General features: G+C 48.7%; 1 protein-coding gene across 1 annotated transcript in view; it reads left to right on the forward strand.

Annotated features, from left to right (window-relative positions):
* The window catches only part of LOC306917168 (FERM, ARHGEF and pleckstrin domain-containing protein 1-like), a 112280-nt gene that overhangs the window by 41798 nt on the left and 55274 nt on the right, over positions 1-15208 (forward strand). The window contains exons 9-14 of the mRNA XM_079495301.1: positions 303-390; positions 2987-3082; positions 9587-9753; positions 10548-10616; positions 11043-11121; positions 12106-12262. Coding sequence (XP_079351427.1) covers positions 303-390; positions 2987-3082; positions 9587-9753; positions 10548-10616; positions 11043-11121; positions 12106-12262 — 656 coding nt within the window. The remainder of the gene's footprint in view (positions 1-302; positions 391-2986; positions 3083-9586; positions 9754-10547; positions 10617-11042; positions 11122-12105; positions 12263-15208) is intronic.

Consider the following 15208-nt stretch of genomic DNA (forward strand, 5'->3'; position numbering starts at 1 on the left):
CAAAATGGGTTAAGGTTAGGTTTAGGTGTGCTGCCCCGCGGGAGGTTAGGTTTAGGGTGAGGGTTTGAGATAGGTTGTAGTTGTAGGACTAATGACTGGTCTAACCAATGACTAGTCTAAACCAAAAACTGAAAACTAAGTACTGCACCCCTGGCCCTAAATAATAGGCCAAACACATGAACAGATAGTCAAATGTGTGTCCTCTCCTCACGCATGGAAACTTCCCTGTTCCTGCTTCATACAATGTGGTCTGCTTCATACAATGCGGTCTCACAGTGGGTCACTCGGCTCCCCAAAAATAGGGCCGAAGATTACACGGATGCAAATTCCACATCCAGAACCCTGAATACAGCGTTGTTGTCCCTCTACGGTCAGAACATTCTGATGTCAGTACAGTACAGTACAGTACAGTAAAGTTCAGTATCCATCACATGCATGGGTGTAAATCAAACATGACATGGACAAAACAATCGCATACATGCAGTAGATTTACTGTGCATCAAACATGATGACACGGCCAAAACCATCATACACACAGAGTTTACATCAAACATGATGACACGGCCAAAACCATCATACACACAGAGTTTACATCAAACATGATGACACGGCCAAAACCATCATACACACAGAGTTTACATCAAACATGACACAATGGAAACCATTGCGTACTGTACGTTTACATCAAAAACCATTAACCCATTTTGGACTGAGGTCGATGGAGAAAAAAAAGGCTTAACTTTCCTAACGTTTTTCTGAAAAACCCATGTTTCTATGTCAGTGGTGCTCAACCTTTTTTCTTGTCAAGGACCCCCAGAATTATCTCTATTGGGCCACGGACCCCCATCTCAAAATATGTAGTTCCAGGGGACCCCCCCAGAAGCTAATATTTTAGTTAAAAATGTTCGCTCTGAAATATATATTCAAAGATTTGCGGCACATTTTCACGACTTTTCAAAAATAGCAGACCTACAAGCTCGTAGCGCGCTATGAGCTTGTAGATCTGCTATTTTTCAATAGCTAAAGCATAACATAATGCTAACACCAAAAGGGGTTCCCGCCCAAAATGGGTTAAATGCTTACTGTAGATTTACATCAAACATGACACACCCAAAACCATCACATACTGTACATACTGTGTAGTGTACGGTTTAGATCAAACATGACACAACCAAAAACACAAGTACTGTATGTTTACATCAAACATGACAGCCAAAACCATCACATATATATACTTTAGATTTCCATCTGCCGTGGCCGAGGGTGACACAGCCAAAACCGTCAGCTAGTACAGGGGTTCTCAACCCGTGGGTCGCGACCCCTCGGGGGGTCGCCAAATTATTTTAGGGGGTCCCCAAATTATTTTCAAAAAAAATAAATATATATATATATATATTTTCACGATTTTTCAAAAATAGCAGACCTACAAGCTCGTAGCGCGCCACTCGGTGGCGCGCTATGAGCTTGTAGATCTTCTATTTTTCAATAGCTAAATTATAACAATGCTTAAAACACCAAAAGGGGTTCCCGCCCAAAATGGTTTAAGGTTATTGTAGCAGTCAATTTATATTGGGGGTCGGGAGGGGGCGGGGCGGGGGTCCCGAGACATTGACAAAGCATTTCCGGGGGTCCCCGGCCAAAAACGTTGAGAACCCCTGAGCTAGTAGACGTTTGTTAGTTTGCTAGTTTCCACTGAATAACATCCTCAGACTTAACCCATTTTGGGCGGGAACCCCTTTTGGTGTTAGCATTATGTTATGCTTTAGCTGTTGAAAAATAGCAGATCTACAAGTTCATAGCGCGCCACCGAGTGGCGCGCTACGAGCTTGTAGGTCTGCTATTTTTGAAAAATCGAAGAACCACTGACATAGAAACATAGCTTTTTCAGAAAACTGTCAGGATGTAGAAGACATTTTTAGAATCTGATCTCAGGTCAAAATGGGTTAAAGGCCCAAGTGTTACAAACAAATTGGTATAGCCCCACCACCATCACAAGCATTTACACTCGTATTTAAAGTGACTATAACCCTAATTTATAGATTGGGCCATTAACTCTACGTCTTTGAGGGGGGAAAGGTTTTTTAATTTAATTTATTTATTTAATTTAATTAATTTAATTTATAGATTGGGCCATTAACTCTTACTCTTACATCTTTGAGGGGGGAAAAGTTTTTTTTTTTATCCTGACGTTTTTTTCTTTGTAGGGGTTCGAAGCGCTCTCGGCATTCAGAAAATGTCGCTGACGTGACAACTCGGGCGCTTAATTAGTCGAGGGAGGTTTTGTGGTGAGGTCTCCACCCAAAGCTTGGCAACCTCTCAGCCAGGAGGGAAGAATGTGCCCCATGTCGAGCTGCTGAGCTATCCACGCTGATGAGCTGAATCAGGGAAATGCTCTCCAGCTGTGTAGAGATGGAGAAACAACGGGCTTTATTTATAAGATTTTGCGCAACAACGTTTTTCAGTCATAGTCCAATTAATCGTCCAATTTATGCCATTCCGTTCGGCCTACTTCCGTTCGTTGCCTGCTTAACCCATTTTGGGCGGGAACCCCTTTTGGTGTTAGCTATTGAAAAATAGCAGATCTACAAGCTCATAGCGCGCCACCGAGTGGCGCGCTACGAGCTTGTAGGTCTGCTATTTTTTTTTTGTTAAGATATTTTTTTGCGGCTTACGCCTTTTATTGGTTTTTGAAGGGACAGACAGTAGGCTGACAGGAAACGGGAGAGAGATGGGGGAAGACATGCAGTAAAGGCCGTGTCGGGCTCGGGAGTCGAACCCGCGGCACACTGCGACTGGATTACCAGTCGGGTGCCCAGACGGTTACGCCACCGCCTGGGCCTAGGTCTGCTATTTTTGAAAAATCGAAGAACGACTGACATAGAAACGTGTTTTTCAGAAAACTGTCAGGATTTAGAAGACGTTTATAGAATCGTTCCCAGGTCAAAATGGGTTAAAAAGATGCTAACATGTGTTTGCAATGACACAGGGCTACACCAGGATCAACGCCTTCAACTGGTCCAAGATTCGAAAGCTGAGCTTCAAACGCAAGAAGTTCCTCATCAAGCTGAGATCAGACCCCACCGTAAGTCTTCTGTTCTGAGATCAGACCCCACCGTAAGTCTTCTGTTCTGAGATCAGACCCCACCGTAAGTCTTCTGTTCTGAGATCAGACCCCACCGTAAGTCTTCTGTTCTGAGATCAGACCCCACTGTAAGTCTTCTGTTCTGAGATCAGACCCCACCGTAAGTCTTCTGTTCTGAGATCAGACCCCACTGTAAGTCTTCTGTTCTGAGATCAGACCCCACCGTAAGTCTTCTGTTCTGAGATCAGACCCCACCGTAAGTCTTCTGTTCTGAGATCAGACCCCACCGTAAGTCTTCTGTTCTGAGATCAGACCCCACTGTAAGTCTTCTGTTCTGAGATCAGACCCCACCGTAAGTCTTCTGTTCTGAGATCAGACCCCACCGTAAGTCTTCTGTTCTGAGATCAGACCCCACCGTAAGTCTTCTGTTCTGAGATCAGACCCCACCGTAAGTCTTCTGTTCTGAGATCAGACCCCACCGTAAGTCTTCTGTTCTGAGATCAGACCCCACCGTAAGTCTTCTGTTCTGAGATCAGACCCCACTGTAAGTCTTCTGTTCTGAGATCAGACCCCACCGTAAGTCTTCTGTTCTGAGATCAGACCCCACTGTAAGTCTTCTGTTCTGAGATCAGACCCCACCGTAAGTCTTCTGTTCTGAGATCAGACCCCACCGTAAGTCTTCTGTTCTGAGATCAGACCCCACCGTAAGTCTTCTGTTCTGAGATCAGACCCCACCGTAAGTCTTCTGTTCTGAGATCAGACCCCACTGTAAGTCTTCTGTTCTGAGATCAGACCCCACCGTAAGTCTTCTGTTCTGAGATCAGACCCCACTGTAAGTCTTCTGTTCTGAGATCAGACCCCACCGTAAGTCTTCTGTTCTGAGATCAGACCCCACCGTAAGTCTTCTGTTCTGAGATCAGACCCCACCGTAAGTCTTCTGTTCTGAGATCAGACCCCACCGTAAGTCTTCTGTTCTGAGATCAGACCCCACCGTAAGTCTTCTGTTCTGAGATCAGACCCCACCGTAAGTCTTCTGTTCTGAGATCAGACCCCACTGTAAGTCTTCTGTTCTGAGATCAGACCCCACCGTAAGTCTTCTGTTCTGAGATCAGACCCCACCGTAAGTCTTCTGTTCTGAGATCAGACCCCACCGTAAGTCTTCTGTTCTGAGATCAGACCCCACCGTAAGTCTTCTGTTCTGAGATCAGACCCCACTGTAAGTCTTCTGTTCTGAGATCAGACCCCACCGTAAGTCTTCTGTTCTGAGATCAGACCCCACTGTAAGTCTTCTGTTCTGAGATCAGACCCCACCGTAAGTCTTCTGTTCTGAGATCAGACCCCACCGTAAGTCTTCTGTTCTGAGATCAGACCCCACCGTAAGTCTTCTGTTCTGAGATCAGACCCCACCGTAAGTCTTCTGTTCTGAGATCAGACCCCACTGTAAGTCTTCTGTTCTGAGATCAGACCCCACCGTAAGTCTTCTGTTCTGAGATCAGACCCCACTGTAAGTCTTCTGTTCTGAGATCAGACCCCACCGTAAGTCTTCTGTTCTGAGATCAGACCCCACCGTAAGTCTTCTGTTCTGAGATCAGACCCCACCGTAAGTCTTCTGTTCTGAGATCAGACCCCACCGTAAGTCTTCTGTTCTGAGATCAGACCCCACCGTAAGTCTTCTGTTCTGAGATCAGACCCCACCGTAAGTCTTCTGTTCTGAGATCAGACCCCACTGTAAGTCTTCTGTTCTGAGATCAGACCCCACCGTAAGTCTTCTGTTCTGAGATCAGACCCCACCGTAAGTCTTCTGTTCTGAGATCAGACCCCACCGTAAGTCTTCTGTTCTGAGATCAGACCCCACTGTAAGTCTTCTGTTCTGAGATCAGACCCCACCGTAAGTCTTCTGTTCTGAGATCAGACCCCACCGTAAGTCTTCTGTTCTGAGATCAGACCCCACTGTAAGTCTTCTGTTCTGAGATCAGACCCCACCGTAAGTCTTCTGTTCTGAGATCAGACCCCACCGTAAGTCTTCTGTTCTGAGATCAGACCCCACCGTAAGTCTTCTGTTCTGAGATCAGACCCCACCGTAAGTCTTCTGTTCTGAGATCAGACCCCACTGTAAGTCTTCTGTTCTGAGATCAGACCCCACTGTAAGTCTTCTGTTCTGAGATCAGACCCCACCGTAAGTCTTCTGTTCTGAGATCAGACCCCACCGTAAGTCTTCTGTTCTGAGATCAGACCCCACCGTAAGTCTTCTGTTCTGAGATCAGACCCCACCGTAAGTCTTCTGTTCTGAGATCAGACCCCACCGTAAGTCTTCTGTTCTGAGATCAGACCCCACTGTAAGTCTTCTGTTCTGAGATCAGACCCCACCGTAAGTCTTCTGTTCTGAGATCAGACCCCACTGTAAGTCTTCTGTTCTGAGATCAGACCCCACCGTAAGTCTTCTGTTCTGAGATCAGACCCCACCGTAAGTCTTCTGTTCTGAGATCAGACCCCACCGTAAGTCTTCTGTTCTGAGATCAGACCCCACTGTAAGTCTTCTGTTCTGAGATCAGACCCCACTGTAAGTCTTCTGTTCTGAGATCAGACCCCACCGTAAGTCTTCTGTTCTGAGATCAGACCCCACCGTAAGTCTTCTGTTCTGAGATCAGACCCCACCGTAAGTCTTCTGTTCTGAGATCAGACCCCACCGTAAGTCTTCTGTTCTGAGATCAGACCCCACTGTAAGTCTTCTGTTCTGAGATCAGACCCCACTGTAAGTCTTCTGTTCTGAGATCAGACCCCACCGTAAGTCTTCTGTTCTGAGATCAGACCCCACCGTAAGTCTTCTGTTCTGAGATCAGACCCCACCGTAAGTCTTCTGTTCTGAGATCAGACCCCACCGTAAGTCTTCTGTTCTGAGATCAGACCCCACTGTAAGTCTTCTGTTCTGAGATCAGACCCCACCGTAAGTCTTCTGTTCTGAGATCAGACCCCACCGTAAGTCTTCTGTTCTGAGATCAGACCCCACCGTAAGTCTTCTGTTCTGAGATCAGACCCCACCGTAAGTCTTCTGTTCTGAGATCAGACCCCACCGTAAGTCTTCTGTTCTGAGATCAGACCCCACCGTAAGTCTTCTGTTCTGAGATCAGACCCCACCGTAAGTCTTCTGTTCTGAGATCAGACCCCACTGTAAGTCTTCTGTTCTGAGATCAGACCCCACTGTAAGTCTTCTGTTCTGAGATCAGACCCCACTGTAAGTCTTCTGTTCTGAGATCAGACCCCACGGTAAGTCTTCTGTTCTGAGATCAGACCCCACTGTAAGTCTTCTGTTCTGAGATCAGACCCCACTGTAAGTCTTCTGTTCTGAGATCAGACCCCACTGTAAGTCTTCTGTTCTGAGATCAGACCCCACCGTAAGTCTTCTGTTCTGAGATCAGACCCCACTGTAAGTCTTCTGTTCTGAGATCAGACCCCACTGTACGTCTTCTGTTCTGAGATCAGACCCCACTGTAAGTCTTCTGTTCTGAGATCAGACCCCACTGTAAGTCTTCTGTTCTGAGATCAGACCCCACTGTAAGTCTTCTGTTCTGAGATCAGACCCCACCGTAAGTCTTCTGTTCTGAGATCAGACCCCACCGTAAGTCTTCTGTTCTGAGATCAGACCCCACTGTAAGTCTTCTGTTCTGAGATCAGACCCCACTGTAAGTCTTCTGTTCTGAGATCAGACCCCACCGTAAGTCTTCTGTTCTGAGATCAGACCCCACTGTAAGTCTTCTGTTCTGAGATCAGACCCCACTGTAAGTCTTCTGTTCTGAGATCAGACCCCACCGTAAGTCTTCTGTTCTGAGATCAGACCCCACTGTAAGTCTTCTGTTCTGAGATCAGACCCCACCGTAAGTCTTCTGTTCTGAGATCAGACCCCACTGTAAGTCTTCTGTTCTGAGATCAGACCCCACCGTAAGTCTTCTGTTCTGAGATCAGACCCCACTGTAAGTCTTCTGTTCTGAGATCAGACCCCACCGTAAGTCTTCTGTTCTGAGATCAGACCCCACCGTAAGTCTTCTGTTCTGAGATCAGACCCCACTGTAAGTCTTCTGTTCTGAGATCAGACCCCACCGTAAGTCTTCTGTTCTGAGATCAGACCCCACCGTAAGTCTTCTGTTCTGAGATCAGACCCCACCGTAAGTCTTCTGTTCTGAGATCAGACCCCACCGTAAGTCTTCTGTTCTGAGATCAGACCCCACCGTAAGTCTTCTGTTCTGTCTGCTCAACGTTGATGTTTCCACGCGTGTCTTTCACTCACTTCTTCCTCTTCGCAATGCCTTTTGTTTCCTTTTATAATTTTTATCCCACGATTTTGTAACCCATTTTTCACCCCTGTGTCAATTATCTAATGTGATCCTGGGCTCTACACACCCTCCGCCAGCCTAGTCCCCATATATGGGGGACATGGGGAGAGCAACGGACTTGAACTCATGCTTCCTTCATGCCTGAGTGTCCAAGTTGATTCTTTACACCTGACAGGGGGGAGTTTCCCTGGTTGGACGTAGCGCATGGAAGGAACACGTTATTCCAACCAGTTCCTTTCCCCTCCATCAGGCGCCCCGGCTGGCCAGGGGGAGGCAGTTTAGAGACCAGGATTACTGCATGTTTTGTGTGAGGGTACCTACCTACCCTAGGGGACACGGGGAGAACATGTGAGGGTACCTACCCTAGGGGACACGGGGAGAACATGTGAGGGTACCTACCCTAGGGGACACGGGGAGAACATGTGAGGGTACCTACCCTAGGGGACACGGGGAGACCATGTGAGGGTACCTACCCTAGGGGACACGGGGAGAACATGTGAGGGTACCTACCCTAGGGGACACGGGGAGAACATGTGAGGGTACCTACCCTAGGGGACACGGGGAGACCATGTGAGGGTACCTACCCTAGGGGACACGGGGAGAACATGTGAGGGTACCTACCCTAGGGGACACGGGGAGAACATGTGAGGGTACCTACCCTAGGGGACACGGGGAGAACATGTGAGGGTACCTACCCTAGGGGACACGGGGAGAACATGTGAGGGTACCTACCCTAGGGGACACGGGGAGAACATGTGAGGGTACCTACCCTAGGGGACACGGGGAGAACATGTGAGGGTACCTACCCTAGGGGACACGGGGAGAACATGCAAACTCCACACAGAAAGGCCCTTTCGCCAACCCCACAATGCCTCTGTTTGATCGGTCTTCCTGCCTTCCTTTTTCATACGTAACTTCATATCTTGTCTTCCTGACGATGTGAATCCATCTATTCATGATCCGCCCATAATTCTCTAGCCTGGTAATCCATCCATTGTGTGTTCTGCAGAGCGGTCGGTCTGGCCCCACGCCGCGTGCCGGGTGGAGAAAAAAGTGGAACAGCTAATTAGCGTCTCTCAATCCTCTCAGGTCCCTGAGCGCAGACACCGATTGGCTCTTCCACTTTCTGCAAAAAAAAAGACCACCTCCTAGCGCTTGGGGCCAGACCCGAATTCAGGCCACCGGTTGGCCAGGCTCATTAACATCCAGCACATCATATTTCCATCCATTTTTGTGTCAATGTGTTGAGATACATTATGTATATGATCTGTCCGTCATGCCATCTGTCTTTGTGTCTTGCAACAGAGCTCTGTCTTTAACCATGTTTTTCAACTTTAACTGTTGAAAAATAGCCCTCTGTCATTTCCTCGTATTTCTAGTATTGAAATAAAGTCACATTGTCAATGTCCAGCCGGGGAAGACAAGATATGACAGATATGAAGTTACGTATGAAAAAGGAAGGCAGGAAGACCGATCAAACAGAGGCATTGTGGGGTTGGCGAAAGGGCCTTTCTGTGTGGAGTTTGCATGTTCTCCCCATGTCCCCCTAGGGTAGGTACCCTCACATGTTCTCCCCATGTCCCCCTAGGGTAGGTACCCTCACATGTTCTCCCCGTGTCCCCTAGGGTAGGTACCCTCACATGTTCTCCCCGTGTCCTCTAGGGTAGGTACCCTCACATGTTCTCTCCGTGTCCCCTAGGGTAGGTACCCTCACATGTTCTCCCCGTGTCCCCTAGGGTAGGTACCCTCACATGTTCTCCCCGTGTCCCCTAGGGTAGGTAGGTACCCTCACAAAAAACATGCAGTAATCCTGGTCTCTAAACTGCCTCCCCCTGGCCAGCTGGGGCGCCTGATGGAGGGGAAAGGAACTGGTTGGAATAACGTGTTCCTTCCACGCGCTACGTCCAACCAGGGAAACTCCCTGGACATTGTCAATGTCCTAGCCCACTGCAGGCCTGGTTGACTAGATTTAGAAGACATTTTGATGCTCCTGCTACTGAAATGATCGATTATTTATACGGAGAAATCCTGTCATTTAACCTGCATCTCAATGGGGGAGAAGGACAGCTTGCCATGTCTCCTCGCTGACTAACGTGCCTATTGGATGAGGACGGGTTGGGGAGGGACTTGGCGAAGGAAGGGCTAGTTAATTGTCTCTTGTCTGTGTGTCTTGCAGCAAAGTTCTCATCACGACACGTTGGAGTTCAACATGGCGAGCAGAGACTGCTGCAAGGTGTTCTGGAAGATCTGCGTGGAGTACCACGCCTTCTTCAGGCTGTTCGAGGAGCCCAAGCCCAAACCCAAGCCGGTTCTCTTCACCCGGGGATCCTCCTTCCGCTTCAGGTAAAAAAAATCACATTCGTGACCCAGACTGTTAGCTCAACCGTCTTGGCACCTAGGCCACCAAGCCAGCCGGACGGCGTGCCAGCGGGTTTGACTCCCGAGCCTGGCGGCTTTTGCCACGTGTCACTCCCCATCTCTCTCGCCCTTTCCTGTGTGACTACGGTTTCCTATCGATAAAGGTTGGGCGGCTGTGGCTCAGGAGGTAGAGCAGGTCGTCCAATGATCCGTGGGTCGGTGGTTCGAATCCCGGCTCCTCCTATCCACATGTCAAAGTGTCCTTGGGCAATAAGACACTGAACCCTACATTGCCTCCAATGAGTCGGTCGGTGTGAGCTCACCACCGTCGGTGTGTGAATGTGGGAAGTGAGGACGCTGGCGTCGACTGTTCGCCGCTTCACCTTCCAATGTATGAATGAATGAACCATTGGAAAGCGCTTTGAGCACTTGGAAAAGCGCTATAAAAATGCAATTCATTATTGTCATTATTAAAGGCATAAAAAAGCCCCAAAACAAATCTTATAATAAAAATAAAAAATAAAAAGATCACACTCATGTGAAGTGCAAATCACGGTGATTCTTTTTTTTTATTTTTATTTTACTTTAAGTAAAAGTATCAATACTGGAATGTAGAACTACTCCGTAGAAGTCCGGAATTCAACATGTACTTGAGTAAAACTACAAAAGTATTGGCACCAAAATGTACTTAAAGTACATTATACTACAAAAGTATGTACTAAAAGTACCAAAAGTAAAAGTAGTCATTCTTTCTGCTCCTCTCCTCTCCTGTGTTGCAGCGGTCGCACCCAGAAGCAGATCATTGATTATGTGAAAGACTCTGAGTTCAAGAAGCTTCCGTTTGAAAGGTGAAAAGCTCCATCCTCTTGATTGATTGATCGGACATCTGAATGTCAACTTGTCCACCAATGTGTGTGTGTGTGTGTGTGTGTGTGTGTGTGTGTGTGTGTGTGTGTGTGTGTGTGTGTGTGTGTGTGTGTGTGTGTGTGTGTGTGTGTGTGTGTGTGTGTGTGTGTGTGTGTGTGTGTGTGTGTGTGTGTGTGTGTGTGTGTGTGTGTGTGTGTGTGTGTGTGTGTGTGTGTGTGTGCAAATATTTGGCTAGTAATACTTAGAAAGATGAATGGCTTTGAAAAGTACAACCAATTGTTAAATTAAACAGCTTGTCTTTTGGCATACCACAATCTAATATTAATATTAGATATTAATAACCATTAATTCATCCGTTTTCATGATTCACGTTTTGACGCTAGCCAACCATAATGCTGTCTTTCCAGGAAGCACAGTAAGATTCTGTCCAATAGCAGTGCATCTTCTTTTCAACCTACTTCCTTCCACTCACAAGTGCCAAAAGAGGTAAAACACACACACACACACACACACACACACACACACACACACACAGCGGTGGGTGGGGGGGCATACAGATCATTTACATTTAGGGCGGGAACCCCTTTTGGTGTTAGCATTATGTTATGCTTTAGCTACTGGAAAATAGCAGATCTACAAGTTCATAGCGTGCCACCGAGTGGCGCGCTACGAGCTTGTAGGTCTGCTATTTTTGAAAAATCAAAGAACGACTGACATAGAAACATAGCTTTTTCAGTCAGGATGTAGAAGACATTTTTAGAATCTGATCGGAAACTGGCGGCCCGGGGGCCACATGCGGCCCCCACCTTCACTTAATGCGGCCCGCATGTTGATATAGTATTGATTTCAGCTGTTTACAATTCCAAGCCCGCTTTAATTACTTCATGACTAGTATTAAATGACTAGTACTTAATGACTAGTATTAAAATGTTATTGTCTTTTTGTGTCCAAATAGTTATGTTAACATAACTATAACTAAATGCATTTGAAATTCAATAAAAAGGTTACTTTTCAGGATTCCAATTAAAAAAATAGCAAAAAAAGATTCAGGTTTTCAATTTAAATATAGCAAAAATAGCCGATCTACAAGCTCAAAACGCGTTGCAATGCGACACGTTTTGAGCTTGTATATCGGCTATTTTTGCTACGACAGTAACATGCACTGTGGCCCCTCTGGAGTGAGTGTGAAAATATATTGGCCATCGTCAAAGTTGCCCACCCCTGATGTAAGTGGTCAAGTGTGTGTTTGAGAAGAGTTTTTGTGCGGGTGTCTACTGTGCACTAGTATCCATATACCGTAGTGTACACTCGTCTAAATGTGAGCTGGTGTGTGCTTGTTAACCGAAAAACACTTTCTTCACCTACTCGCTCCTCATACATACATCTGCCCCATCCTTTTCCTCTCTTTCTGTTTTCTCTCCCTTCCTTCCTTCTCGTGTCTCTCCCTCTCCGACTCTCTCTCTCCCTCAGATCGCCACGTCCATCCCTCTGGCGGACCAGTCGGACTCGCCTGGACCCGACCGGGGAGCCAACGGTTCCGAGGAGCCGCCCGCCGCCACCGCGGACGTCCTTCAGGAGAGCTCCGAGCCCCAGACGATCCACAGCGAGCAGCACCTCCTTAACCCAGGTCCAGCCTGCAGGGCTAACAAGGGCAGCAGCTCTTCCATCCCTTACATAGACTGCAGTGACATAGACAATGAATACGATGTGGCTAAGAGGGGCCACGGCAAGGCAAACGATGTGGCTAAGAGGGGCCACGGCAAGGCAAATGGCAGCTATGAGAACGGGTATAGCCACGGTGGTGGTTTTAATACCCGGGGGGGTTTGTTCGGGGTTGTGAACGGGGTTTACCACCCCCAGGGGTTGATGCAGCAGCAGCAGCAGCAGCAGTGCATTTTGGGTAACAGATGGGACGAGAGTCCACCCGCGTCGAACAAGTTCAGTGTGAGCCGAGAGACGACGGACGACGAGCTTCTGTCCAACGGAGGCTCGTTCCGCGGCCTCCTGCCACTCCACAGCACGCTGCTGGACGAGATGTTTGTGGGCGGGGGGGGGAAGCAGCGCAGCAGCGCGGCGCCCTGCCGCCCGCTAGGGAACGGGACGCGGAGCCAGTGCTCCAGCCCCGTCATCGGTGCTGGCTTCCACCAGCGGACCAGCTCGCTGAGTCACGCCGAGAACGGCGTGGCGAACGGCTCCGTGCCGCGCTGGGACGACCGCGGGCATTGCTTCAGCAAACGTCCCGGCCTCCCGGAGGCTCTCTCTCCCGCGTCGGTGGCGCTCTATGGAGGCTTCCCGGAGGCTCTCTCTCCCGCGTCGGTGGCGCTCTATGGAGGCTTCCCAGAGGCTCTCCCCGCGTCGGCGGCGCTCTATGGCAGCTATTCGCCGATCGTCACGCCGCGCCACACCAAACCGCACCACCACCACAACAACAACAACGACATGCGGAACCGCTCGGACACCGACCCGTTTATACTCAGCCAGCTGGCTTGCTCCACTCCCGTCAGGTCCTACGGAGGTGCGTCCTCCGTGCCGACCGCGCGCAAGGCGCCCGTGGCCAACGGGAACCGCCGGAGCAGCCTGGCGGTCCCGGGGCAGGCTCGTACGAGGCTGTACGGCCGCAGGGGGAAGCCGGCGGCCGCAGTCGGCCCTCCGGCGCCACCTGGCGGCCAGCGCGGTAACCTCAACCAGCCTGTGGTGGTGGACGCCGGCTCAAGCAGCAGCGGCTCCGACACCAGCGACTCCGAGTCGGACACGGGCAGCAGCTCGTACGGACGGCCGCTGGTGTACGGGAACCCCAACGCCGCCGCGGGTTCCCTCAACTCGGTCAACTCCAACGGGGTCGTCCACGCCGCCGCGACGCTGCCGCGGGGGGGCAAGTTCTCCTTCGGCAGCCTCGAGCTGGAGGACGGAGAGGATGGGCTGGGAGTGGAGGAGGAGCAGGGGGAGGTGGTGGGGGGACGCTATCGCTTTAACGAGAACGATACGGCCGATCGCATATTCAGTTGCTGACGGAGCGGGCTGCTACTTTAGTGTCTTGTGAGGCTTCATAAATGCAGCGTGCGACGCGTGGCCGCATTATGAGCATTATGAGCATTATGAGCACTCCAGAAGGTGTTCTAAGGCAGTGATTGTCAACCTTTTTCATTTCAAGGACCACCAGGGTGGTTGTGGTGGTGGTGGTTGTTTTTTTTCTGTGGGACCCACTGTTATATCTCTGTGTTTAACTACAAGAGTGTACAGATGGAACCAAATGCAACCAAATGGACCCTAAAAGGCTCCATTTGTTTCCATTTGTGCCCTGGTGGTGGTCCCCAGAACCAACGTTGAGAAACCCGTGTTCTAGATCTATAGAAACGATGCATCTGGTCTTGACCTAGTTGTGAGTGAGTTGTGGAGCTGAAACCAGCCGCCTAACTGAGTTGGGAAAAACCTTGGTAGAAAGGTTGTTGGAAACCTTTTTTTTTTTAATTATTTTTTTCAGAAGTATGATGAACTAATAATGGAACATACAGAAACACATAACACAATGCAGCAATTGTATGAACAACAGATCTACAGTCATTCGATTTTAACACATTTAGACATTTTAACACTTGGTAGGACGTGTACAAACGTCATTTCTAATTCCGTGGACGTGTACACACGTTTTAGAGCTTTTTTTTTATTGATATCAAACAAAAGATTATAATTCTGTTTTATTTTTTGGGGGGGTTTTTGCCTCTCGTTCTGCACCATACTCCTTGCTGTTGGCGCTGCCGTTCACTTCCTTGTTTACGGCAAGGACTATCTAAAGAGGACGAGAATCGAATACATTTTTCATGTACAACTTCCTGGTCTCAACCAAGGACAGTCTAAGAAGGACGAGACGCGAAGACCGTACGGGCGACGCCATGTTGCTTTGGAAGGAAAGAAACATGCGCAGTTGAGACCAAGGAAGCTGAACGCGGAAGTGTTGGCTGCATATAGCCCATTGCGCATGTTTCTTTCCTTCCATGGAGCACCATAAGCAACATGGCGTCGCCCGTACGGTCTTCGCGTCTCATCCTTCTTAGACTGTCCTTGGTCTCAACTGCGCGTGTTTCTTTCCTTCCATGGAGCAACATGGAGTCCACCGTACGGTCTTCGCTTCTCGTCCTCTTTAGATAGTCCTTGGTTTACGGCTCAGAAAGAATGCCTCGTATCTCCTAATCTAGAGAGCTCTCCATGGTTTTGACCAGACGGGCAAACTGTACTTCTGTCTTCGTTTCGGACTCCAACAAGCCTCTCGTTTGGAATATTAACGCTTCTAGAATCTAGAGAGACTTTAGCGTGACCAGCGCGAGGTAAGAATGGAACATTATGCCTTCCGGTTTTGGTGGGGAGACCTTTCAGAGTAAAATCTCCCATATCTGCTGGCACTCTAGCGCTCTTATTTTGAAAGAAAATGTGTTTTAATGGGTGCACTGCACGTTGGCCTTTCTGCAGACTGTGAACTGCACACTCTGGGGCCTTGTCGTGTTTTAAAATAGCTACGGTATAAATATACACAGTGTAGTAAATGGTATAATGTTGTAGTTGGGTTACTGTAGTCAGA

This window comes from Electrona antarctica, assembly GCF_951216825.1.
Source record: "Electrona antarctica genome assembly, chromosome: 24".
NCBI classification, from domain to species: domain Eukaryota; kingdom Metazoa; phylum Chordata; class Actinopteri; order Myctophiformes; family Myctophidae; genus Electrona; species Electrona antarctica.